This window comes from Bombina bombina, chromosome 1 (assembly GCF_027579735.1).
Source record: "Bombina bombina isolate aBomBom1 chromosome 1, aBomBom1.pri, whole genome shotgun sequence".
Lineage (NCBI taxonomy): Eukaryota > Metazoa > Chordata > Amphibia > Anura > Bombinatoridae > Bombina > Bombina bombina.
Genome location: NC_069499.1, coordinates 1,008,037,713 through 1,008,064,320, shown reverse-complemented (window position 1 = coordinate 1,008,064,320; position 26,608 = coordinate 1,008,037,713). Strand labels below are relative to the sequence as shown.

Sequence of the window (26,608 nt, the reverse complement as noted above, 5' to 3'; positions counted from 1 at the left end):
ATTATCTGCATTAACAAGTTTGTCATGACAATTAATACAAACAACAGCTGGAGGAATAGCTAACAAAAGTTTACAGCAGATACACTTAGCTTTGGTAGTTCCAGTACCAGACAGAGATTTTCCTGAAGTATCTTCTGACTCAGATGCAACGTGAGACATCTTGCAATATGTAAGAGAAAAAACAACATATAAAGCAAAATTGATCAAATTCCTTAAATGACAGTTTCAGGAATGGGAAAAAATGCCAATGGACAAGCTTCTAGCAACCAGAAGCAAAGAAAAATGAGACTTAAATAATGTGGATACAAAAGCGACGCCCATATTTTTTTAGCGCCTAAATGCTTTTTGGCGCCAAAAATGACGCCACGTCCGGAACGCCGACATTTTTGGCGCAAAAGAACGTCAAAAATGACGCAACTTCCGGCGACACGTATGACGCCGGAAACAGAAAATATTTTTTGTGCCAAAAAAGTCTGCGCCAAGAATGACGCAATAAAATGAAGCATTTTCAGCCCCCGCGAGCCTAACAGCCCACAGGGAAAAAAGTCACATTTTTAAGGAAAGAAAAATAATTGATTCAAGTGCATTATCCCAAATATGAAACTGACTGTCTGAAAATAAGGAATGTTGAACATCCTGAGTCAAGGCAAATAAATGTTTGTTTATAAAGTTCTAAATATATGTATTCAAAGTGCCCAACCATAGCTTAGAGTGTCACAGAAAATAAGACTTACTTACCCCAGGACACTCATCTACATGTTTGTAGAAAGCCAAACCAGTACTGAAACGAAAATCAGCAGAGGTAATGGTATATATATATATATAAGAGTATATCGTCGATCTGAAAAGGGAGGTAAGAGATGAATCTCTACGACCGATAACAGAGAACCTATGAAATAGACCCCGTAGAAGGAGATCACTGCATTCAAAATAGGCAATACTCTCCTCACATCCCTCTGACATTCACTGCACGCTGAGAGGAAAACCGGGCTCCAACCTGCTGCGGAGCGCATATCAACGTAGAATCTAGCACAAACTTACTTCACCACCTCCATAGGAGGCAAAGTTTGTAAAACTGAATTGTGGGTGTGGTGAGGGGTGTATTTATAGGCATTTTAAGGTTTGGGAAACTTTGCCCCTCCTGGTAGGAATGTATATCCCATACGTCACTAGCTCATGGACTCTTGCTAATTACATGAAAGAAAATGCAGTTTTAAACAACTTACAAATGCACTTTGTTCTCTTGGCATACTTTAGTTGAAGTATATGTAAAGCATTATATGGCAGCAGCAATATGTGTAACTTTGTTATACACTTACAAATGTATAACATTGTTAATGTTGCAATATAGTGCTGAAGGCGTGCATGCTCTGGAGTCTACCTAGATATGCTCTTTAATGAAGGATACCAAGAGAACAAAGAATTAAGATAAAAGTAAATTGGAAAGATTTTTAAAATCGCATGCTCTACCTGGATAATTATAGTGCAATTGTGACGTTTGTCACTTTAAACTTGCTTTGATGGCAGACTGTTTTAATATCCGTGCTTTTTTTAATGATCTGTGTCCTTCCTTACATATTGGATGTATTAGACAGAGAATATGCATAGATATTCTCACTGCCAGGGTTTATAACTTTTTGTGTCGATCTAACATTGATTATGTTGTAAATTTGCCACTTAGCATTAGCCCAAATTCTTAAATGTACATGTAAGTCATATGATGATAGGAAATGTTTTAACCCGCCTGTGCAATTACGGAGAGTTCTAAAATGTAAAGAAAAAAATGAGTGAAAACAATATGGTTTACATCAAGATCACATGACATTAAAGGGACAGTCAACACCAGAATTTTTGTTGTTTAAAAAGAAACATAATCCCTTTATTACCCGTTCCCCAGTTTTGCACAACCAACACAGTTATATTAATATACTTTTTACCTCTGTAATTATCTTGGATCTAAGCTTCTGCTGACTGCCCCCTTATTTCAGTTCTTTTGACAGACATGCAGTTTAGCCAATCAGTGCTCAGTCCTAGGTCACTTTACGTGCATGAGCTCAATGTTATCTATATGAAACATGTGAACTAATGCCCTCTAGTGGTGAAAATGCATTCAGATTAGAGGCAGTCTTCAAGGTCTAAGAAATTAGCATATGAACCTCCTAGTTTTAGCTTTCAACTAAGAATAGCAAGAGAACAAAGCAAAATTGGTGATAAAAGTAAATTGGGAAGTTGTTTAAAATTGCATGCCCTATTTAAATCATGAAAGTTTTTTTTGGACTTGACTGTCCCTTTAAATCAAAGAGTTAAAAGGTAAGATGAAAAAAACCTGTTATCTTCACTGTTATCCAGATGATGTTCCACGTATGCCCGGGTGGCTCTGGCAACCTTCTCAGTGATATTAGATTTTCCCCTAATTTGGGAAAGCTCCAATGGGTGCCTACATCATACATTTTGGTTGGGTTGATCTGGTTCTAATAGGATGACTGAGCCTAACTGAGTGGCTTAGGCAGATGTAGGCTACTAGAGGCAAATGTCTGAAAGACATAAGCAGGATAGAGAACCACAACAATGACAAATTCTGCAGATCTGGCAGGGAGAAATTTATTTTATACTTGGGTATAATTAGGTTGTTTTGTTACCTTCTTAAAGGGGCAGTGTACTGTGATTTTTGTTTTTCTCTCCATAAGGTGTTCTCAATTATCCATTTTATCTACAGGAGTGTTGTTTTGCCTGTTGTATTTCCACCTATACTAAAACTTTAAATAGAAAACCATAATTTATGCTTACCTGATAAATTAACTTATTTTATGGTAGTGAGAGTCCACGATCCATTAATCCTGGAAATTACTCTTCCTTGCCACTAGGCGGATGCAAAGATTCCAAAATAAAGAACTTAAAAAAAAAAAACAACAACAAAAAAAACCTCACTCGCACCTCAGTCTAACGTAAAGCCAAACAAGTGGTATGAAAAAGAAATAAGAGCAAAAAAATAGAAATAGCAGGGGGAAAAAGATGTGCGCAAGAAAAGAAACAAAACCAGAAAAAAAATATCAAACGATGGGGTCTTGTGGACTCTCACAATCGTAAAAGAAATGAATTATAAATTCAATAAGTATAAATTGTTTTAATATATACAGGTGGAGAGACTCCACGCTCCATTACTAATGGGAACTAAGACCCAAGCAGTAGAGTCTACAAGTAATGAAATATAAAGGATTAGATTTAAAGGGACAGTAAAGTCCAAAAAAAACTTTCATGATTCAAATAGAGCATGTAATTTTATTTTAAACAACTTTCTAATGTACTTGTATCACCAATTTTGCTTTGTTCTCTTGGTATTAGTTGAAATCTAAACCTAGGAGGTTCATATGCTAATTTCTTAGACCTTGAAGGCCGCCTCTAATCTAAATGCATTTTGACAGTTTTTCACCACTAGAGGGTGTTAGTTCATATGTTTCATATAGATAGCATTGAGCTCATGCACGTGAATTTACTGTGGAGTGAGCACTGATTGGCTAAAATGCAAGTCTGTCAACAGAACTGAAATAAGGGGGCAGAGGCTTAGATACAAGGTAATTACAGAAGTAAAATGTGTATTATTATAACACTGTTGATTATGGAAAACTGGGGAATGGGTAATTAAGGGATTATCTTTTAAAACAAGAATAATTCTGGTGTTGGCTGTCCCTTTAAGAAACATATTTTCTTTCCAAAGGCAGGGAGAGTCCATGATTTCATTCATTACTGTTGGGAATATCAACACCTGGCCACCAGGAGGAGGCAAAGACACCCCAGCCAAAGGCTATAAATATCCCACTTCCCCTATCCCCCCAGTCATTCTTTGACTTTCATCACTATAGAGGCGGTCTCTAGATGCTCACCTTGTGACTAGGGCACAGTTTCTAGCTGAGGCTGGTCGGAAGATTGCATAAAGAGTTTGCTGCAGGCATTGGGAGAGATCTTGACTTCATTCCGGTCATACTTGTCTAGCTAGTAGGTGGTGAGTACCTCAGCTGAGGGTAGAAGTGCCACGCAAAAGTTTAAAAAACATTTTTGTTGCTACAATATTGAGACCTTATACCCGCTATGGAGGATTCTGATATTAACCCCTCAGAGGGTTTTGTTTCAGCGATCACTGTAACAAATGCATGTTTATAATTTGAGGAGACTATGGTTTGCCCACCTGAACAATTCTGTTCTGTCTGCTTATGTTCTGTGTTAAAGTCCAAGAAGGGATCTAAATCTGGTTTATCCCCTGGTACTTTTATGCGCTCTGAGCCTTCTACCGCTCAGGACTCTGAGATGCTTATTCTGCAGTCGCAGTCTCCTTTTAACCCTATGACAGTCAGTGCCCCATGGCTCACCTTTATCTCCGGCTGGAGGTAATTTCTTGCCAGCAGACTTTACTTCACAGCTTCAATCTGTGGTATCAGCTGCATTAAACTCTTTGCCTAGCTCTGGAAAACATAAGAGGAAGGTTAAGCATAGTTCCACTGACTTAGGGGTTAACACCTCTGTTCAGTCTGAGTTGGCTAGTTTGTCTTACCTTTCTGAGGATGATCTAACCTTGGTTGCATCTGAAGGTGAGCTTTATGAGGAGAAGGTTCCTGAAACCTTCCTGGTACCTGTACGAATGGCAAAAATTATCTCTAGAGAATGGGAAAAGATTGGAACTCCTTTTTCCCCTTCTACCTTTTTAAGAAGCTGTTTCTGGTCCCTGAATCACATTTAGAGTTATGGAACTCTGTCCCTAAGGTAGACGGGCTATTTCTACTCTCGCCATGCGTACTACTCTACCTCTAGAGCACTGGTTTTCAAACCTGTCCTCAGGCCTCCCCAACAGTTCAGGTTTTCTGGATAACCTTGGATGAAAGCAGGTAAAAGAACCATGTTTACTAATCAGCTGATTATTTCACCTCTGCTCTGTCTCAGATATCCACAAAATGTGGCCTGTTAGGGAGGCCTGAGGACAAGTTTGAAAACCAGTGCTCTAGAGGATAGCTCCTCTTTTAGAGATCCATTGGACAGGAAGTTGGAAGGCTATCTATGAAAGTTGTTTCAACATATGGGCCTTTTATTTCAGCAGCGGCCGGTGTGGCAGCAGTCCGCAGATGCTGCTACCTACTGGTGTGATTTGTTGTCAGAACTAATTGAAGTCGAATCCCCCATGGAGGATATACAGGACAGGATTAAGGCTCTCAAGATGGCCAACTCCTTTATTTGTGATGCTGATATGCAAATTGTCCGTCTAAATGTTAAGGCTTCAGGTTTTGTCGCGTAGAGCTCTCTGTTTAAAGTCTTGGTCTGCAGATATGATTTCTAAGACCAGACTTCTTTCCTTATCATTCAAGGAGAAGATTTTGTTCGGGCCAGGCCTTGGCTCCATCTCCACAGTAACAGGAGGGAAGAGTGCTTTCCTTCCCCAGGATAAGAAGGCGAGAACGAAGAGTCGCAAATCCTCTAATTTTCATTCAAACAAAATTCAGCGGACTCAGTCCTCCTCCAAACCTTAACAGTCCAGGGGGTCAATTTATTTATCAAGCTCTGTATGGAGCTTGATGCCCTGTGTTTCTGGCGAGCCTTCAGACTCGCCAGAAACACAATACAGCAGCGGTCTAATGACTGCTGCTCCATAACCTGTCCGCCTGCTCTCAGGCGGCGGACAGACATTGCCGAAAATCAACCCAATCCAATACGATCGGATAGATTGACACCCCCCCTGCTAGCGGCCGATTGTTCTCGAATCTGCAGGGGGGTGGTATTGCACCAGTAAACTGCTGGTGCAATGATAAATGCCGACAGCGTATGCTGTCGGCTTTTATCGATGTGCGGCGGACATGATTCGCTATAGCGGATCATGTCTGTTCGCACCATGTTAAATTGACCCCCAAGAGTACTTGGAAGCCAAACCAGTCCTGGAACAAATCCAAACAGGCCAAGAAGACTACAGATAACAAATCTGCATGAAGGGCTGGCCCCCGATCCGGGACCAGATCAAGTATGGGGCAGATTGTCTTTTTTTTCCTAGAGGCTTGGGTCCAAGACATTCAGAATCCCTCGGTATTAGACATTCTTTCCCAGGGTTCAAATCTTGGGGCAGATTTCTTCTCTCAAGATTATATACAAGACCAGAGAGAGCAGCCTTTTTAGACTGCGTTTGGGATGTCCTCTCCTTGGGAGTAATCGTCCAGGTGCTCTCATCAGAAAGGGGTCAGGGGTTTTACTCAAACCTCTTTGTAGTTCCCAAAAAGGAGGGAACGTATTGCCTTATTCTAGACTTAAAATGTCTCGTTTCCTTCAAAATGGAGACTATCAGGTCCATCCTTCCATTGGTCCAGGAGGGACAGTTCATGACTACAATCAACTTAAATGATGCATACCTTCATGTCCCGATCCACAAGGATCATTTTCAGTTTCTGAGGTTTGCATTTGTGGAGCAATATGAAGGAGTATCTACAGAATTTCTTAATTTCTAGGTAACAACTACATCCTATAACAGAAGAAGTGGAGTATGTAACGTAATCGTTCTTATCTTACAATTAATATATATAAGATTTTTATGCAACACAGAGTTTGGAACAAAAATGTATTATGTGAAGGTAGCTATACTTTGTTATTATAATGAATGTTCATCTTTGTATTACCTTAATAAAAAAAAATGACTGCCACTTTAATGAGACAAATGTATCCTGTAGTCTGCTAGGCTGAAGGACCAGAGGTCAGGGTAATAAGGACTGTCCTCCTAGTGATATACAAGTTGGCCCTGTGAGTAATGGCACAGCTTTCTGCTATTTACATATCAGTAACCCTTGTAACTACTGGAGGACTACAGATCTACTAGTTATCACTAACATTTTGTATGGTATACGCTGCAGTCAGCAGTAAATTATTATATTTAAAGATTTCAAATACAGTCTATATAGTAAGAAAATATACCAACTTTTGATGACAAGTGTTTAACCAGATTAATATAAATAATTTGACTATACTGACAGACAACCAGGGATAGGCAAGGTGTCTGTACACGGACACTGGTGTCCATGACTGGCCCTTGCAGTGTCCGCCACCCATTTTGCGGAGGGGAGGGAGGAGTAGGACAGATTAATTCTGGTCTTTACTCCTCCTTGATCCAAGCGGCGCCACGCTTAGTAGCGTGAAAGTGAGGGAAGAAGCAAGCTGCCTGCAGTCAACTAACAGTGAGTCATGACCCATCCCAATTCCTTGATCTGTGCGGCAGCGTGGTGCTGGTGTCTGTGTGTAGAAGACTGCTGCCTACTCTGACAAACCTTATGTAACCAAGTAAGTAACCAACCATGATGATCATGCAATTAACATCAAGGTGGGTGGGTTTGGTCAGGAGCTGCAGACTCTCAATATAACCAAAAAAATATAAGGTAATACCACAAGCAGTCTTTATATAAATTGTATTTTAAACTTGTTTGATTAAATGACTAATTTGTACTTTTAGAACTAGACCAGGGGCGTCCAACGTGCAGCCCATTTGACAGCAAAGTGTCGCTCTCCTGACGTATAGAAACATAGAATATGTCAGCAGATAGGAACCATTCGGCCTATTCTAGTCTGCCCAATTTTCTGAATACTTTTATTAGTTCCTGGCCTTATCTTATATCTAGCATAACCTTATGCCTATCCCATAAATGTTTACTCCTTCACTGTCTCTACCACTTCTGCTGTATGGCTATTCCACCATGTATCCACTACCCTCTCTGTAAAGAGAGTGTTTTTTGATGTTTTTATTTTAAATGTACCTTGGTGTCCTTCACTAATGTCTGTACTTTGGAAAATGTCCGCCACAGCCTTGGTCCATGCCTATCCCTGCTGACAACTGGTCATCATGGACTGATACTAGCTATTTACAGAACAAACTAGACCTCTAGGCGGTGACCATATTAGGTTGCTATTTTGTGCTGCTCAAGCTCTGATTAATCTGTAAATACAGGTGGCCCTCGTTTTACAACGGTTCAATTTACACTGTTTCAGAATAACAACCTTTTTTTCCAGTCATTTGACTGCTGTTGAAAAGCATTGAGAAGCAGTGCATTTATTAAAATAGCCAGTAGTTGGAGCTGTCCGCTTGTGTTGCAACAAAGCCAAGCAAGCTGAAATTAATCAGTTTAACCAGACCTGAGCTATCGAGCAGATTTCAAAGGAACAAGATCTTCCTGTCTATAAATCAGTCCAGATTGGAATGCATAGAAAGAACTGTTTGCAGAAAAATGCAAGTGAAGTCTGTGTGATTATTTTATTACGTTTATAATGCTGTTTAGTAAATGTTTTTGTTCATTTAACTTATTTTAATTATATATTCTGTGTTGTGTGATTATTTTATTAGGTTTATAATGCTGTTTAGCATTTAAAGTCTTCATTTCAAAACTTTAAAAATAATGTCTTAGATGTTACTTATGACAATTTTGAGAGGGGCCTGGAGCCTATCTCCCTCACTTCCCATTGACTTACATTACAAACTGGGTTTCAATTTACAACGGTTTCGATTTACAACCATTCCTTCTGGAACCTAACCCCGGGGTATATTGAGGGCTACCTGTAAATCTTAAATCTACTGTGTCACCTGCCTTCAAGATCTACAAATACTGTGTCAGTTGATATCCCGGCACAATCGGGATAACTTTGATATCTTCTGTACCCTTTTTTTGGAAGTTAGGAGCAAGAACTTAGTAAACCTGTTCGTTGAATCCTAACCTGCTTAACTCCTTTAGAGTATTGTGACCCTGGGTGCAGGGCTGAGGATGAAAGGAGAGCTGATTAGACCTGCAGGGGATGGACTGGGGGAGCTGAGGTGCTATGTGTTAGTGGCTTGACAAGGGGTATATATTTTATTTTTAACACGCTTTCATAGGGACAATTTATTTTTAAAATTTGAAGTATGAGCCATGTCTATTTTTTTAATTTAGTCAGCAACCTTATATGATTGTTCTTTGGGATATCCTGTATGGCTATCTCAAGATCTGATGGCTGGCTGTTCTGTCTTGCTACTTATTTGATGCATTGTGGCAGCTATATAGTTATTTCTCTTATTTAAAGGGATAGTAAAGTCAAAATTAAACATTTATGATTCAGATAGGACATGTCATTTTAAACAATTTTCTAATTTATTTTTATCATCAAATTTGCTTTGTTCTCTTGGTATTCTTAGTTGAAAGCTAAACCTAGTTAGGCTCATGTGCTAATTTCTAAGCCCTTGAAGGTCACCTCTTATCTGAATGCATTCAACAGTTTTTCATTGCCTAAAATGCAAGTTTGTCAAAAGCTCTGAGACAAGGGGGCAGTCTGCAGAGGCTTAGATACAAGTTAATAACAGAGGTAAAAAGTATATTAATACAGGGAGTGCAGAATTATTAGGCAAATGAGTATTTTGACCACATCATCCTCTTTATGCATGTTGTCTTACTCCAAGCTGTATAGGCTCGAAAGCCTACTACCAATTAAGCATATTAGGTGATGTGCATCTCTGTAATGAGAAGGGGTGTGGTCTAATGACATCAACACCCTATATCAGGTGTGCATAATTATTAGGCAACTTCCTTTCCTTTGGCAAAATGGGTCAAAAGAAGGACTTGACAGGCTCAGAAAAGTCAAAAATAGTGAGATATCTTGCAGAGGGATGCAGCACTCTTAAAATTGCAAAGCTTCTGAAGCGTGATCATAGAACAATCAAGCGTTTCATTCAAAATAGTCAACAGGGTCGCAAGAAGCGTGTGGAAAAACCAAGGCGCAAAATAACTGCCCATGAACTGAGAAAAGTCAAGCGTGCAGCTGCCAAGATGCCACTTGCCACCAGTTTGGCCATATTTCAGAGCTGCAACATCACTGGAGTGCCCAAAAGCACAAGGTGTGCAATACTCAGAGACATGGCCAAGGTAAGAAAGGCTGAAAGATGACCACCACTGAACAAGACACACAAGCTGAAACATCAAGACTGGGCCAAGAAATAACTCAAGACTGATTTTTCTAAGGTTTTATGGACTGATTAAATGAGAGTGAGTCTTGATGGGCCAGATGGATGGGCCCGTGGCTGGATTGGTAAAGGGCAGAGAGCTCCAGTCCGACTCAGACGCCAGCAAGGTGGAGGTGGAGTACTGGTTTGGGCTGGTATCATCAAAGATGAGCTTGTGGGGCCTTTTCGGGTTGAGGATGGAGTTAAGCTCAACTCCCAGTCCTACTGCCAGTTTCTGGAAGACACCTTCTTCAAGCAGTGGTACAGGAAGAAGTCTGCATCCTTCAAGAAAAACATGATTTTCATGCAGGACAATGCTCCATCACACGCGTCCAAGTACTCCACATCGTGGCTGGCAAGAAAGGGTATAAAAGAAGAAAATCTAATGACATGGCCTCCTTGTTCACCTGATCTGAACCCCATTGAGAACCTGTGGTCCATCATCAAATGTGAGATTTACAAGGAGGGAAAACAGTACACCTCTCTGAACAGTGTCTGGGAGGCTGTGGTTGCTGCTGCACGCAATGTTGATGGTGAACAGATCAAAACACTGACAAAATCCATGGATGGCAGGCTTTTGAGTGTCCTTGCAAAGAAAGGTGGCTATATTGGTCACTGATTTGTTTTTGTTTTGCTTTTGAACGTCAGAAATGTATATTTGTGAATGTTGAGATGTTATATTGGTTTCACTGGTAAAAATAAATAATTGAAATGGGTATATATTTGTTTTTTGTTAAGTTGCCTAATAATTATGCACAGTAATAGTCACCTGCACACACAGATATCCCCCTAAAATAGCTATAACTAAAAACAAACTAAAAACTACTTCCAAAACTATTCAGCTTTGATATTAATGAGTTTTTTGGGTTCATTGAGAACATGGTTGTTGTTCAATAATAAAATTAATCCTCAAAAATACAACTTGCCTAATAATTCTGCACTCCCTGTATAACAGTGTTGGTTACGCAAAACTGGGAAATGGTAAATAAAGGGATTATCTATCTTTTTAAACAATAACATTTTTGGTGATTACTATCCCTTTAAGACTTCTATTTCTTACAAATCTCTTCAAAGAAATGTTGTATTCTGTTTCAATTAGGTCAATCTCCTAAGCACTTGGCAATCTAATTCGGGCTACGACTGCTATACTTTGACATGTCCATGTTATTGTATGGTTTCATTGTTCCACCTATTTGAGAATTTCTGTAAGCTTAGTTCCTACTTACAAGTTTAATGTGGAAGTATCTAAAACATAACTTGACATGCCTTTATTTTTATTAATATCTCAGTGATATTTATAGTATTCTTCTTCAGAAATGCTATATGAGAAGTTTATTTTAACTAGGCATCCTTAGTCAAATTAGATTTAAATGTTTTTAAGTTAGTGTTTTGTTAAACACAGAACTGTCATCTCATATTTAAAGAGGGAAATATCACATTCACTAAAGGATATTTAACATAAAATAATTATGGTAGATCTTTAATACATACATACATTTTTATAACAATAAAAAATAGAACATTAAAATATGGGGTGGGGCAGAATAGATTGAGAGGAGATAATAAATCGGCTCCTATAAGTTAATAATAATATTGAGTGGACTAGCAACCTTTTTAACTGACTAGTAAAATATGATATATTTCTACCACTGTATGAATATAAACATAAAATATTGTATAAAGTTCTAGTTTAGTAATTGCTTTAGCTATAATCTTCTAGTGGTATGTGTTATGGATAACATTCATCATACTTTTGATGGTAAGTAATGTTCAGAAGTCTTGGCTCTCCTTTTTAGAACTAATCATATTAATAATTAAGATCAATGTCCCCATGTAACTAAGCAGCCTAGAATCAGAGAACTGGAGCATGCCATGATTAATATAATCACACAGACAAAAACCAAGTCTTCCACATAATTATATATTTTATTCATGTTTTATACACTCGGACATCCCTCTATATATTTACATACACACATCTTTTATAGATTTCTTTTTTTCTTCTTTTTTTTTTTTAAAGATATTTTCTCGAGATTAAGTGGGGGGGGAAAATTCACAGTATTAAAATTTTAAACAAGCAAAAACATAAAAAAAAATCAAGTTAAAAACAAGTAAAATAATGTAAATTCAGATATTTGAATAAACAATAAAAGGAGGTTCTACTGTACAATTAACATTATCTACCTCCATTATGTAGATAAAAATAACCATGGTAAAATATTTTGGTGATTAAAATAAACATATATTACAGATTTGAAGATAAATATCAAGCAATGCTCCTGTGCCCACTACAGATTTAGTTTAGAATATGTACTTATAGCATTACAAACATTGGCCCCATTCCAATTCATTAGTTTGTTAGAAAACTTTATATTTAATTTGGTTGAATCTTGGCTTCCTTTTCTATGCAATTCCAATCCATTAGAAGCACTGCAGTTTCACTTAAAGGGACACTGTACCCAATTTTTTTCTTTTGTAATTCAGATAGAGCATGCAATTTTAAGCAACTTTCTAATTTACTCCTATTATCATATTTTCTTTGTTCTCTTGGTATCTTTATTTGAAATGCAAGCATGTAAGTTTAGATGCCGGCCCATTTTTTTGTGAACAACCTGTGTTGTCCTTGCTGATTGGTGGATAAATTCATCCACCAATAAAAAAAGTCCTGTCCAGAGTTCTGAACAAAAAAAAAAGCGTAGATGCCTTATTTTTCAAATAAAGATAGCAAGAGAACGAAGAAAAATTGATAATAGGAGTAAATTAGAAAGTTGCCTAAAATTGCATGCTCTATCTGAATCACTAAAGAAAAAAATTGGGTTCAGTGTCCCTTTAAGTTAATTCACCTGAATTTTGTATCCCATTAATGTGAAACCTCTTGGGTAAACATGCAAACAAAATTGTAAAATATTTTGTTTAAAATATGCTATTGGTAAGATTCTATAATAGGTTTCCAAGGCACCACAACTATCAAGCATCCCAGTTTTTTCGAGGAATACCATTATCAAATTCTCTCAATACAAAAGTATTGGTTGAGTTTTCCCAGCTTATACTGAGGGGAAAAGAAAGAAAGAAACATATGAAAACATATTTGTTTTTTTGATGGATTGGAAAAGCCTCAAATGTGAAAGCCCTGCAAAAAAAATATACAATTCAAATAATTTTACAGGAATCTACTAATGGATTGGAATGACCCCAGTCATTTTTTGGTAGGGGTCACCTATTAAAGAGTCCATACTTTTGCACATAAAGGGATCAAATAGGGATCCTTTTAAGTGCTTAAAAATGTCAAACTCAGAATTGAAATTGGTGGAGCATACGCAAGAAAGATGTCACCACACCTCATGCACCGTATGGTGTGCATAATAAAATCACTTACTGTGCAAATCAGGCAGACAAAATGTTAACTAGGTGATAAACACATGTTAACATCCCTTTATGTATGGAAGTCTTCCAGCGCATGTGCATGAGCTAGATGTTTGTGAAAGAGAAAATAAAACTGACTGACTGACTGAGACATGCAAGCGCACATGTTGTGCTAACAAGCATTTGTGCAGTGCCACACATGTAAATGTGCAGGAGTCTAGAGGAATGTTTCTGTTGCAATATGTCAGCAATCATGGATCTATTTTATTATTTATGCTGCAATGTATTTACAAGTATAAAGAGTTTACGTTGTATGTTAGCATCACTCTGTGCTTATGAACTTGAATATGTGCATTAACCCAGTTCTATTTGCCATAAGCCATATCAGTAGCCAAAGGTTTCTTGAGAAGCATACACCATATACAGGAAACCGTCCTCATCCTTCTCCTGCTCATATATATCCAGAATGGCAGAGGAGACGCTCACCATGCTGCGCTGGTTCACCAGCAGGAAAAAGGCTTGTGTTGGATTCAGCTGAAGCCGGCGCCTGAGAAATAATGGTAAAAAAATAAAAGCATATAGTAAATACCAAAACTCAAGATAGTAATGTAAGGCAAACATGACAAATAATGCAATAAGAAAGTATTTAATGGCATAGGGTTTTATATTAACCCCTTAATGACCACAGCACTTTTCCATTTTCTGTCCGTTTGGGACCAAGGCTATTTTTACATTTTTGCGGTGTTTGTGTTTAGCTGTAATTTTCATCTTACTCATTTACTGTACCCACACATATTATATACCGTTTTTCTCGCCATTAAATGGACTTTCTAAAGATACCATTATTTTCATCATATCTTATAATTTACTATAAAAAAAATTATAAAATATGAGGAAAAAATTGAAAAAAACACACTTTTTCTAACTTTGACCCCCAAAATCTGTTACACATCTACAACCACCAAAAAACACCCGTGCTAAATAGTTTCTAAATTTTGTCCTGAGTTTAGAAATACCCAATGCTTACATCTTCTTTGCTTTTTTTGTAAGTTATAGGGCCATAAATACAAGTAGCACTTTGCTATTTCCAAACCATTATTTTTCAAAATTAGCGCTAGTTACATTAGAACACTGATATCTTTCAGGAATCTCTGAATATCCATTGACATGTATATATTTTTTTTTAGTAGACATCCCAAAGTATTGATCTAGGCCCATTTTGGTATATTTCATGCCACCATTTCACCGCCAAATGCGATTAAATACAAAAAATCGTTCACTTTTTTACAAATTTTTTCACAAACTTTTGGTTTCTCACTGAAATTATTTACAAACAGCTTGTGCAATTATGGCTTAAATGGTTGTAAATTCTTCTCTGGGATCCCCTTTGTTCAGAAATAGCAGACATATATGGCTTTGGCGTTGCTTTTTAGTAATTAGAAGGCTGCTAAATGCCACTGCGCACTACACGTGTATTATGCCCAGCAGTGAAGGGGTTAATTATGGAGCATGTAGGGAGCTTCTAGGGTTAATTTTAGCTGTAGTGTAGTAGACAACCCCAAGTATTGATCTAGGCCCATTTTGGTATATTTCATGCCACCATTTCACCGCCAAATGCGATCAAATTAAAAAAAACGTTAAATTTTTCACAATTTTAGGTTTCTCACTGAAATCATTTACAAACAGCTTGTGCAATTATGGCACAAATGGTTGTAAATGCTTCTCTGGGATCCCCTTTGTTCAGAAATAGCAGACATATATGGCTTTGGCGTTGCTTTTTGGTAATTAGAAGGCCGCCAAATGCCGCTGCATTTCACACGTGTATTATGGCTAGCAGTGAAGGGGTTAATTATGTAGCTTGTAGGGAGCTTGCAGGGTTAATTTTAGCTTTAGTGTAGAGCTCAGCCTCCCACCTGAAACATGAGACAACCTGATCCCTCCCAAACAGCTCTCTTCCCTCCCCCACCCCCCAATTGTCCCCGCCATCTTAAGTACTGGCAGAAACTCTGCCAGTACTAAAATAAAAGCTATATTTGGGCTTTTTTTGTGTTTTTTTTTTAGCATATTTACATATGCTGCTGTGTAGGATCCCCCCTTAGCCCCCAGACTTACTGATCCCCCACCAAAGAGCTCTCTAACCCTCCCCCTCTGCCTTAATGGGCGCCATCTTGGGTACTGGCAGCTGTCTGCCAGTACCCAGTTTAGTGAAAAAATGTGCCTTTTTTAAAAAAAAAAAACCCTTTTCTGTAGTGTAGCTTCCCCCCCCCCCCCCAAGATCAACCCCCCACCCCTTCCACATCTCTTAGCTGTTTATTTACAGCTTTCAAAAACTTATTTTGTTGTACTTTTGAAAGTTTATTTTTCTGTAGTGTAGCGGTTCCCTCCCGCTCCCGCCCCGTGCACGCGCGCGCTCCCGTGCGCGCTCCCGCCCCCCTCCACTCCACTGGGCACATCGATGGCCGCCCACCCGCCTCCCAGACTTGCTCCCACCCACCAACGATACCGGCCACCGATGTCCGGTGCAGAGAGGGCCACAGAGTGGCTCTCTCTGCATCGGATGGCCAAGGGGGGTTATTGCAGGATGCCTCCATATCGAGGCATCACTGCAATAACCGGAAAGCAGCTGGAAGCGAGCAGGATCGCTTCCAGCTGCTTTCCAGACCAAGGACATACGCCACACGTCCTCGGTCATTAACTGTATTTTTTTTGAGGACGTGTGGCGTACGTCCTTGGTCCTTAAGGGGTTAAAGGGACATTATATCAAAAAAATATTCTTTCATGATTCAGATAGAGAATACAATTTTAAACAACATTCCAGTTTACTTCTATGATCTCATTGGCTTCATTCTTAAGATATCCTTTGTTGAAGAAATAGCAATGCACATGGGCGAGCTATTCACATGAGGCATCTATTTGCAGCCACCAATCAAGAAAATAAGATAATAGAAGTAAATTAGAAAGTTGTTTAAAATCACATGCTCGTTCCAAATCATGAAAGAAAAAAAAAATTGGATTTCATGTTCCTTTTAAGCAGCATGCTGCTGTAAATGACAGATATATAGAATACTAGTATGGTATTTGTAAAGGTGAAGAGTATCAAAGTGTATGTATACAGAATAAAACCTACCTATGCTAATATAGCATGATGTAGTACAGGGGTGTCCAAACTTTGCTCTCCAGAGGTTTTGGAACTACATTTCCGATGATGCTCAGCCAGCATTTTATCTAGCTGAGCATCATGGGAAATGTAGTTCCAAAACCTCTGGAGAGCAAAGTTTGGACACCCCTGAGTAGTATAAGAAGGGATTATATGCAGGGACAAGGCGTGGTATGTGAGGGATTTTACACAGAAGAAGCATATAAAGCACCAGCATGTGAAATGCCAAGAGAGTATTTGAAGTAGAATGAAACCATAAAAAACAGTTCTATGTTAATGAAATACAAACAGGCATTTCTATCTATATACACACACAAGAGGTGCCACGTTCAGAGTATACATATAGAGTATGGTTTTACACACACAGGAGATGGTAGCGTATGCTAATATATTACAGAAGATATAATAAACTAGAGAGTATTTTCACCTGATGATCTTCACCAGCTCACACATGTTTACATGATCTGGAACAAGGAATTTTGTTTTATCCAACACTGGGAGCTGCTTCTCACCTTTGTATCTTTCAATGATTACCTGGAACAAACAAAAACATGGATGGAATATGGCAGAGAGTGGCTGTAATGTGTGTATTTCACTCCCGATTAGTTGACCAACAATATCATTTCAAGGAGCAGCAATGTTTATGCAAGTTTATGATCTTGGCAAGGGGTTAAACACATAATATACAACAAGCATTTCTTTAACCCCTTAAAGGGACATCATACACTCTTTTTTTTCTTTGCATAAATGTTTTGTAGATGAACTATTTATATAGCCCATAAAGATTTTTTTTTTTTTTTAATGTATAGTTTTGCTTATTTTTAAATAACATTGCTCTGATTTTCAGACTCCTAACCAAGCCCCAAAGTTTTATGTGAATACCGTCAGCTACCTTATCCAGCTTGCTCCTGTTTGTGTAAAGGGTCTTTTCATATGCAAATGAAGGGGAGGGGGAGGGTCTGCAATTCCCACTTGCAGTGGGTGTTCCAGTAACCTTTTAAACGGAGCTGAACTGGAAGCTTCTAAGTAAGTTTTTAAACAGTTTTATACTGGATTTTTATATCAGTATCTATGCATCTTATTCTTTATAGTAGTGTCTATCCCATGTAGTTATATGAAAATTGGTGTATACTGTCCCTTTAAAGGAAAACTGAACCCAATTTTTTTCTTTTGTGATTCAGATAGAGCATGCAATTTTAAACAACTTTCGAATGTACTCCTATTATCAAATGTTCTTCATTCTCTTAGTATCTTTAATTGAAAAGCAAGAATGTAAGTTTAAAAGCTGGACCAATTTTTGTGAACAACCTGGGTTGTTCTTGCTGATTGGTGGATAAATTCACCCACCAATAACCAGCGTACTGAACGAAAAATTGACTGGCTCCTTAGCTTAGATGCCTTCTTTTTCAAATAAAGATAGCAAGAGAACGAAGAAAAATTGCTAAAAGGAGTCAATTAGAAAGTTGCTTAAAACTACCTGCTCTATCTGAATCACAAAAGAAAAAAATGTGGATTCAGTATCCCTTTAAGGAACAAGGTTTTTCCCAGTTCCCTTGCTTAAATGACAATGGCAATTGTGGCATTTTTGCTCATTACTGGTTTCACCTTAATTATCCACTCTCTTGTTATGTGCTCCCAAACATATTCTATACCATTTTTTTAACAGATAAAACGGCCTTTCTAGTGATATAAAACAACAATAAATACCGAAAAAAATGGGAAAAAAATTAAAAACATTTTTAAAACCACTTCTACTAAACTAGTGTAGCTAAAGAAAAATACCTCCAAATAGATTTATTATGTTGTCCTGATTTTAGAAATACCCCATATGTCTAGGTTTCCAAGTACATTTTTGGGATAGAAGTCAAATACTATAAAGATGGAATTACTGGTTTAAAACTACAATTTGCTATGCTTGGACTGTAGGTTAAATAGCAGTCACCCAATTCAAAAATGCTCCACAAAAGTATATATTTGTAGAATTTAAACACCTCAGAGTATTTACCTAGATGTATTTTTGTGACACTGTATGTTAACCCTTTCTGCCAGTGGCAGAAATTAAATGTAATACTTTTTTTTTACTATACATGTTCACTGGGTCAGAAGGAGAGGGGCCGAGACAAGGCATTGTTAAACAATGGCTTGTCGTTTGTTACACCTGATCACTGCGACTGGCTGTCACAGTGATCACATGACAATGGGGAGTTTTTTGGGTATCACTGAGGCACTCCTGAGGCATTTAGTGATTGCCCATTGAGTGTGACACAAGCATTAATTGCTGCATGCTAGTATGTAGGTTCCACTAGATAGGGACATAAAACCCCAGTTTTTCCTTCATGATTCAGATAGAGCATAGACTTTTAAACACCTTTTCAATTTACTTCAGTTGTTTAAAATTGTATGTTCTATCTGAATCATACAAGAAAAATGTTGGGTTCAGTGTTTCTTTAAGTATACACTATGACTGGCTGTCCCAGTCATTGTATACACAGTAAAAGTAATTTTTGACTGTTAACCTACTGTTGCTAGACAGCCTCACATGCAGACTTCCAGCAACAGCATGAGATACATGCAGATTGCAGAGCGTATCTAATGAATAGAAGAACCCACTGACAGGCATGTGATCAGAGGGACACCCTGTCCATGCAATGCTTCACTCCTGGGGCATGTGGAAATAGGGTGGTCGTGCAGACAGAAGTGAGACCAACACACTAATGCTATTCCTTGCAATGCTTCGTTCCTGATGCATGCAGAAACAGCATGGCCGCACCAAAAGCAGTGAGATCATCACGCTAACAGCACAGGATACAGCCACTGTGCAGGGTATGGCACGTGCCCTTAAGGTATAAATAACCAGCGCCGCACCAAAAGCAGTGAGATCATCACGCTAACAGCACAGGATACAGCCACTGTGCAGGGTATGGCACGTGCCCTTAAGGGATAAATAACCAGCATCGTACCCTGTACATCAGTGGTCATTAAGGGGTAATAATTAAATGCTTTAATGAAATAGTAACATTTTTTTATTAAAATATCCATTTAAGAATGTTATTTTTTTTTAATATATAAAAGGGAAAGAAAAAGTTACTAATCCACTTAAAAGCCTACAATTTCACTAAGCTGGGAAAATTTACAAACCGAGTGTAAAACCCTACCACATATCTCTTCTGTATTATTATTTACGTGATAAATATTTTTGATAAATCTTGGTATTTTGTAGATATCACGCAGAGTAATAAAACACCAACCAAAGCATTAAAACAATGTCAATATGTGGTTGCTATCATCTGATTGTTCTTACAATGTATTATTTAACGCTGCCTTTTAAATAATTTAAGGTCACCATAAAGGGTTTGTATGTTTGTGAAGGCATTGTGTCACTCACCGGAATTTTATTGGGATGCTGCTCACGTATTTGGCGGACTTCTGCACATCGCTCGCCTGAAAGAAAGAGGTCAATAAAAGTTCTATGAAAATACATTTTTTTCTTCATTGCGTTTTAAAACCGTATCATTTTCAAAACATATACGTTTTTCTTTTTTGGAGCTTTTTCCTATAGAGCTGTTAGAGTAGTATTTACTGGTAATTTCAAAATCAGTTTTAAAGGGACAGTCTACACCTTAGTAGTCCTAAAGTCTAACCTTACATTAAGCTGCAAATAGCCTCCTGCACCCCTTTCTATATCATGTAGTAGGAATGGTAAAAAAAAAAAATATTGTTTCTGGCCACTTTGAAATGGCTGCCAAACTCCACCCACTGATGATGTCACGATCTGAGCTGCATATGGCGTCCAATCACAACAGTCTCACTAGTTGGATTCAGCAGGGTGCCTAGATGCAGCTCAGAGTGTCATGTCCATAGTGGATGGAGTTTGGCAGCCATTTCAAAGTGACCAGAAACAATATTCTTTAAAAAAAAAATTCCGTACCTGCTGCATGATATAGAAAGGGGAGCAGGAGCAGGAGGCTATTTGCAGCTTAATCTAATTTATTTATTTTTTAAAATAGAATAAAAAATATTCATAAAGACTATGGGTGTAAAAAGTGTTGTTACCACACACTATCCTTGAAAGATTAAAAGAAAGGAACATGAAAGTTATAGATCTGCTCGGCTAAGTACCAGTAGTGTATTGCTGCTATAGAGATGACTTGTTTAACCCTTTCCCGCCATGCCGGCTTAGCTGTGCTGGGCTTTAGCGCCGTTAGGATGGCATGGAATGTCCTTCCTGTTTGGCTGTCCTGCTTGGTAAATGGGATTGTGGGCTAGAGGGCATGCCTAGCGTCATAAGCACTCCCCCCTGACCCGATCCCATCATTGAAATCATGCGATCGCATGAACGATTGTGTGATTTAAATTTGTTTAATTGAAAACAATTTAGTCCAGGCGGGAAAGGGTTAACCTCTTTGCAGAGCCTAAGCAGTCACATAGTTATGCAGGCAATAGTAAAACAAACTGCTCTAATACCCTGGGGGTGCAGCTTTGGTAAAGGGTACTCAGTGACTTGTTCTACACTCAGGCCCCCTAACAGGACAGATTCTAATTCCCAACCTGGTCGGCTACTTACTCACTATGACTGAATCACCTGTACTCATATAGCAAAATATTTAGAATCTGTCTGCTTATAGACATTTGAGGAATGTGGCAGATAAACTGAAAATATTCCATGATGAAATGTGCTAGGTAAAGAATACTACACCCAAGTATGCCACAATGAAAAAACTTGATAAGTGATGTAGTTAGAAGCAGAAATGTGTGTGTGTATATATATCACTCTCTGGTCTTACCATTAGTGAATAATTCCTTTATTTAGTGACGTTTAGGGACTACACCCCTTCATCAGACCAACAGTTACAGTGCAAAAAAAACATAAATACAGCATTGATCCCCCCCCCCCCTAATCACACACAAAAAAACGCCAAAAGGCAGGTGTAGTCATGGCAACAACCAAGCATAACACCATCGGTTTTGCTTGGTTGATTTGTGATTAGGGGGAGGATCAATGCTGTTTTTAAGGTTTGTTTTTGCACTGTAACTGTTGGTTTGATAAAGGGGTGTAGTCCCCAAAACGTCACTAAATAAAGGAATTATTCACTAATGTTAAGACCAGAGAGTGCTGTTTTTGCAAGATTGATATGGAATACTATTCAGCACCCTGGCATTTGGAACTGTGTCTGTAAGAGGGAACCTACTTTGAACTATATATATATATATATTGTGTGTGTTTTCTCTATAAGTTGTCCATGTTATTTGTTGTTACTCTAATCCAGATTTGCTGCATTTTAATTCAGTAAAACTGGATTTAAAATTAAATTCCTGAATATATCTGATACTAGTTTGTCACATACTGGGGTATACATGATTGCCTCATTTTATTAACCTAATAATATTTATGTGTTGCAGTTGGGGGTATTTATGGAAAAATGTATACCTGTATGGAGCATTTGCTACAAAAAGGTTGAGAGACGTGGCTTATTTTTTTTGGCCCCTCTAGGGTCCTATCAATAAGTTTAAACAGTGCTATTTATATACATGAAATGCATTTTTTGAGTTGATGTCCTATTAAGCCCCTGCTAATAATAGGGGTTAAAGGCTGTTGGTATTAGGTGAAATTTTAGTAATTGTCCCTGTCCTGATAATCTGCTGTCAAGAAGCCGTCCCAAATGATATGGAAAGTAAATATTATGTCTGGGCCTGCAGTAGTCAGAAGTGACACATAGAACCAAGGAGGAGCTAGCATACGTCACTCTGTTTAAAAACAAGCAAGTGAAGCAACAGATTAAAATAGCTGTAAGAGGAGGATGGGAGGGGAACAGAATGTTTGCTTCAGGAAATCACACATGCTGTACTGTTTACAAAACAGGTTTAAATAAATGTTTTACCCAAATCCCTTGTCTTTTATATAAAAAGACTGCTCAGTTATAAGTAATGAGCCCAGAGGAAATATTATAAAATATAAATACAGTACTATTTATATAAAACTATCATTTACTGGGCACAATGTCACTTTCAAGAGCCAAGGCCAAGTTCCTATGCACTTGTTTACATTTGCCTGTTAGTGATCAACATGGAAAAAATCTGCAAGATCAAGTTCAACTGGATCCCATACACAGACAAAGTCCTGTGTGATGACACATCCCCCCTCCCCCAGTCGTACACACTGCAGTGAAATGTATATAGAGATACAGTATATATTTATATATACACACCCTCATATTTATCTGATCATTAACACTTCTGTATAAATATTACAGTCTATGTATACATAGGCCATAAAGTGAACCCATCATTTGTATATACCAATATCATTTTTATAAGTGTAAAAAAAAAAGAGAAAAAAATTGTTTTAACTTCTTGCATTATACCCCATAAAATTGTATTTTTTCTTATTAATTATAACAACAGAAATGTGTTTGTGTATTATAATATAGAGCTAATTAGATATATAATATATACATATATATGTACACACATACACACACTTAAAGGGACACTGAACCCAATTTTTTTCTTTCGTGATTCAGATAGAGCATGCAATTTTAAGCAACTTTCTAATTTACTCCTATAATCAAATTTTCTTCATTCTCCTGGTATCTTTATTTGAAAAGAAAAGAATGTAAGTTTAGATGCCGGCCCATTTTTGGTGAACAACCTGGGTTGTTCTTGCTGATTGGTGGATAAATTCACCCACCAATAAACAAGTGCTGTCCAGGGTTCTAAACCAAAAATTGGCTGGCTCCTTCACTTAGATGCCTTCTTTTTCAAATAAAGATAGCAAGAGAAACGAAGAAAAATTGATAATAAGAGTAAATTATAAAGTTGCTTAAAATTGCATGCTCTATCTGAATCATGAAAGAAAAAAACTGGGTTCAGTGTCCATTTAAGACACAAACGCATTACATACAAAAATAATAATACACATTATGTTTCTGCTTTAAATCACAGGCACCTGGTATAGACTCCCAAGTGTGTCATATTCAGATTACTTTGCAAACAAGTCTGAATGACAGGGCAATAAACATCACGTGAGAGGGCCACCTGTCAAGAGGGAAAAAGTCCCATGAAAAAGTCCCATTAAATGTCAGGTCATTCAGGTACTGTTTTAATAAAATAACTTTATTTAGTAGTGTTGCAATGCACTGTTCTATGCTATTTTTTTGTAATTTGGATCTACTGTGTTTTACAGATACCCTTGTTACATTATTGCTGTTTATATATTTCTTGAACTGTGCCAGATTACATATGTAAACAATTACAGGGACATCTGTCACCAAGCAAGTGAGGTCAGGCTGACCCTGGAAATGTTTATTACACACAGAGTAACAATTTAACCGTACCATAGCAAGCAAGGCCATTGTGTGTGTGTGTGTATATATATATATATATATATATATATATATATATATATATATATATATATATATATATATATACACACAAAACACACGTATACACAGACAGGTCTGCTCCTAGTATACATACATAATTACATAATACTAGTTTCAAGCTAATGCAGTTTATTTTTTAAACACATATTCTTCAGTTTAACTTTAAAACTGCCAATCTCCTGAATACACATTATTAGGTTGTCCAGTGTTATTGAGATTATCAGGACAGGTTTAGACTGCATTGGATAAATTGATTTCCTGATTTCACATTATCACAAGGAAAACAAAAACAGTACAGATATTCTACATAAAGAAGCCTGGTTTTACTTAGAGATTACAAACAGTGCTGAGTGGTTGTGTAATAAAAATTGGTCCTCAGAATACATATTATCAGGACAGGCCAAAGCTGTTTCATTTGATACAGAATAAGAACCTAACTGCTTATTATCTGAAAAAGCTCAGGTTATGTAGGGTGAAAGATTTTGCAGCAGATCATCAACACAGGCTCAATAAAGTCTGGGCTTTTGTCTAATGGAAGGCAATCTCGTCACTAATGATTATCAGGACAGGCTCGGGTCTCTAAGTGGCTGTACTGGGTTTATTAAGCACTTACCAAAGCTCCTCCTGTGTTTGAAGGGTTTCTCAGATGGCATTCTGACCTCTTTCAGATAACAAAACTCCTTAGACTCAGTGACCTTCCTGGCTTTTCTTCCCAGAGACTCTCCGCTTTGTTTCCCCAACCCTATCCTCCCTGTCTTCCCACCTCTTCTGGCTTTTCTCCTGCTTCTGAGTCTGGCCTCACTGACTCCGTAAGGATACAATGTAACCAGCTAATGACGTCACCTTGAAGAGGAGAAATGAATTGGCTGCCCTCTGGTGGCTACTCACGTTCATTACATCACAGATGCGCATATTAAATGATATTAATAAATTATAGCTTAGTCCATTAAAGGGATACTGAGCACAAATTTTTTCTTTCATGATTCAGATAGAGCATGCCATTTTGTCAATGTTTCTTCATTCTCTTGGTATCTTTATTTGAAAAAGCAGCAATGTAAGCTTACAAGTCGGCCCATTTTTTGTTCAACACACTAGATAGGGCTTGCTGATTGGTGGCTGCATTTAGCCACCAATCAGCGAGCACTATCCAGGTGCTGAACCAAAGATGGGCCGGCTCGTAAGTTTACATGTCTGCTTTTTCAAATAAAGATACCAAGAGAAAGAAGAGAAATTGGGAGTAAATTAGAAAGTTGCTTAAAATTACATGCTCTATCTCAGTGATTTTTAACCTTTTTTTTGCCGTGGCACACTTTTTTACATTAAAAAATCCTGTGGCACACCACCATCCCAAAATTTTTAAAAAATCACACATTGTAGCCTAATACAGCATATATATATATATATATACACATACACACAAACACACACATACTGTATGTATTGTGCTGTTATGCCATGCCTCCTACAAACTACCCCTGCACTGGGAGTAAAAAACAAGCAAAGTTTAAAAAATATGTCACACTGTTGTCAGTCTGCCGTGGCACACCTGAGGATCTCTCACGGCACACTAGTGTGCCACGGCACACTGGTTGAAAAACACTGCTCTATCTGGATCATGAAATAAAAAAATTGGGTTCAGTATTCCTTTAAAGGGACATTAAACGTTAAATAAATCATTGCTTGAATGGAATATTCAGTGCAAAGTTTAGCCTGAGAATAATTTGTACATGCATTTTTTAAAAATCGTATTAGTTGTTTAAATTTTAAAAATAATAAGGGTAAAGTTAATGTCTATAAAGCAGTGGGCACTGCCATATTGTAACGTAGGTTACTTTTTCTGCAATTATGAATGGTTATAAATGGCTTACTAGAGTATGCAACCAATGACTGTGTGGAATATAGCTGTGTCTGCACCTCCATGTTTAACATTAATTGGAAAGCTCACAAATATTCAAAATTAAATTACAGGACAGGAGACAAATAAATAAATAAAGTATCTTGCAAATTGTATTAATACATGTAATTTAAAAAATGTATTAATATCTTGAGGTCTCATCCACAGTTGCCAAGAGGTCAGCTCTCATATCAAACTGAGGGCAGGGGCTACAGTGAGACATTCTAAGTGCTCATTTTGCAAGAAAACAACATGTTTGCTGTTGTTTTTTTGTTTTTTTACACAATCTGTTTACTTTGATTTAACATATTTGTTTCACCAAAAGGGCACTGTTTAATATCCCTTTAACGTGTTTTTTCCCCCAGTAATGAATACTATCATTCCCAAATGCTCCATTATTTGCTGTTCTTCCTAAACTGAAGTGATTAACTGGGTTATTTAGCAATAAACACTTGACCCTAAGCAAAGGGAGTGTTTAAGGTACAAATTAACACCTGGTACTATCTGCCCAGGAGAACTGCTCGTGAACTTGGCCCTGAATTGCTCACAAAAATGTTGCTGAATGGATTAGCCTCCTGAATCCAGTACCAATTTATTCAACAGGCACAGTAGGCATAGTTCCTAGGGCCCTCAATATTTTATCAGAAGAATTTTTTTTTGTGTGTGTGTTTTTTAAATTGAATAACAAGAAATTTACATTTTCTAAGTTTCTCGTAGCTTGTGCAAAGTAAAATGTTGACTTCTCTTGTTAGGGTTTTGGTTCTGTCTCTGTGTCTCAAGTCTCAGTACAGTCATTACGTAGCCCAGCATGGATTATGATAGGCCAAAACATT

The 26,608-nt window shown here is 37.7% G+C and overlaps 1 protein-coding gene across 2 annotated transcripts; it reads right to left on the bottom strand.

Annotated features, from left to right (window-relative positions):
• Positions 1–11,883: 11,883 nt before the first annotated feature.
• Positions 11,884–24,686, bottom strand: MAP1LC3A (microtubule associated protein 1 light chain 3 alpha). 2 transcript variants are annotated; one of them, XM_053713239.1, is made up of 4 exons: positions 24,495–24,686; positions 19,882–19,937; positions 16,924–17,030; positions 11,884–13,886 (listed from the first exon to the last, which is right to left on the bottom strand). In XM_053713239.1, the coding sequence occupies exons 1-4, from the start codon at positions 24,532–24,534 to the stop codon at positions 13,724–13,726; spliced, it is 366 nt and encodes a 121-aa protein (XP_053569214.1). In that variant the 5' UTR covers positions 24,535–24,686; the 3' UTR covers positions 11,884–13,723. The 2 variants fall into 2 exon arrangements, with proteins under 2 accessions (XP_053569214.1, XP_053569279.1); XM_053713304.1 differs by lacking the exon at positions 24,495–24,686 and adding an exon at positions 21,925–22,155.
• Between the last annotated feature and the right edge of the window lie 1,922 nt (positions 24,687–26,608).

Bases quoted from the DNA above. Each gene is read 5' to 3' on its own strand.
- MAP1LC3A (XM_053713239.1), bottom strand. From the start codon at position 24,534: ATGCCATCTGAGAAACCCTTCAAACACAGGAGGAGCTTTG. The intron at 19,938-24,494 runs GTAAGTGCTTAA...TCTTTCTTTCAG, and splicing joins CAAACACAGGAGGAGCTTTG to GCGAGCGATGTGCAGAAGTC. The intron at 13,887-16,923 runs GTGAAAATACTC...ATTATTTCTCAG, and splicing joins GAGCTGGTGAAGATCATCAG to GCGCCGGCTTCAGCTGAATC.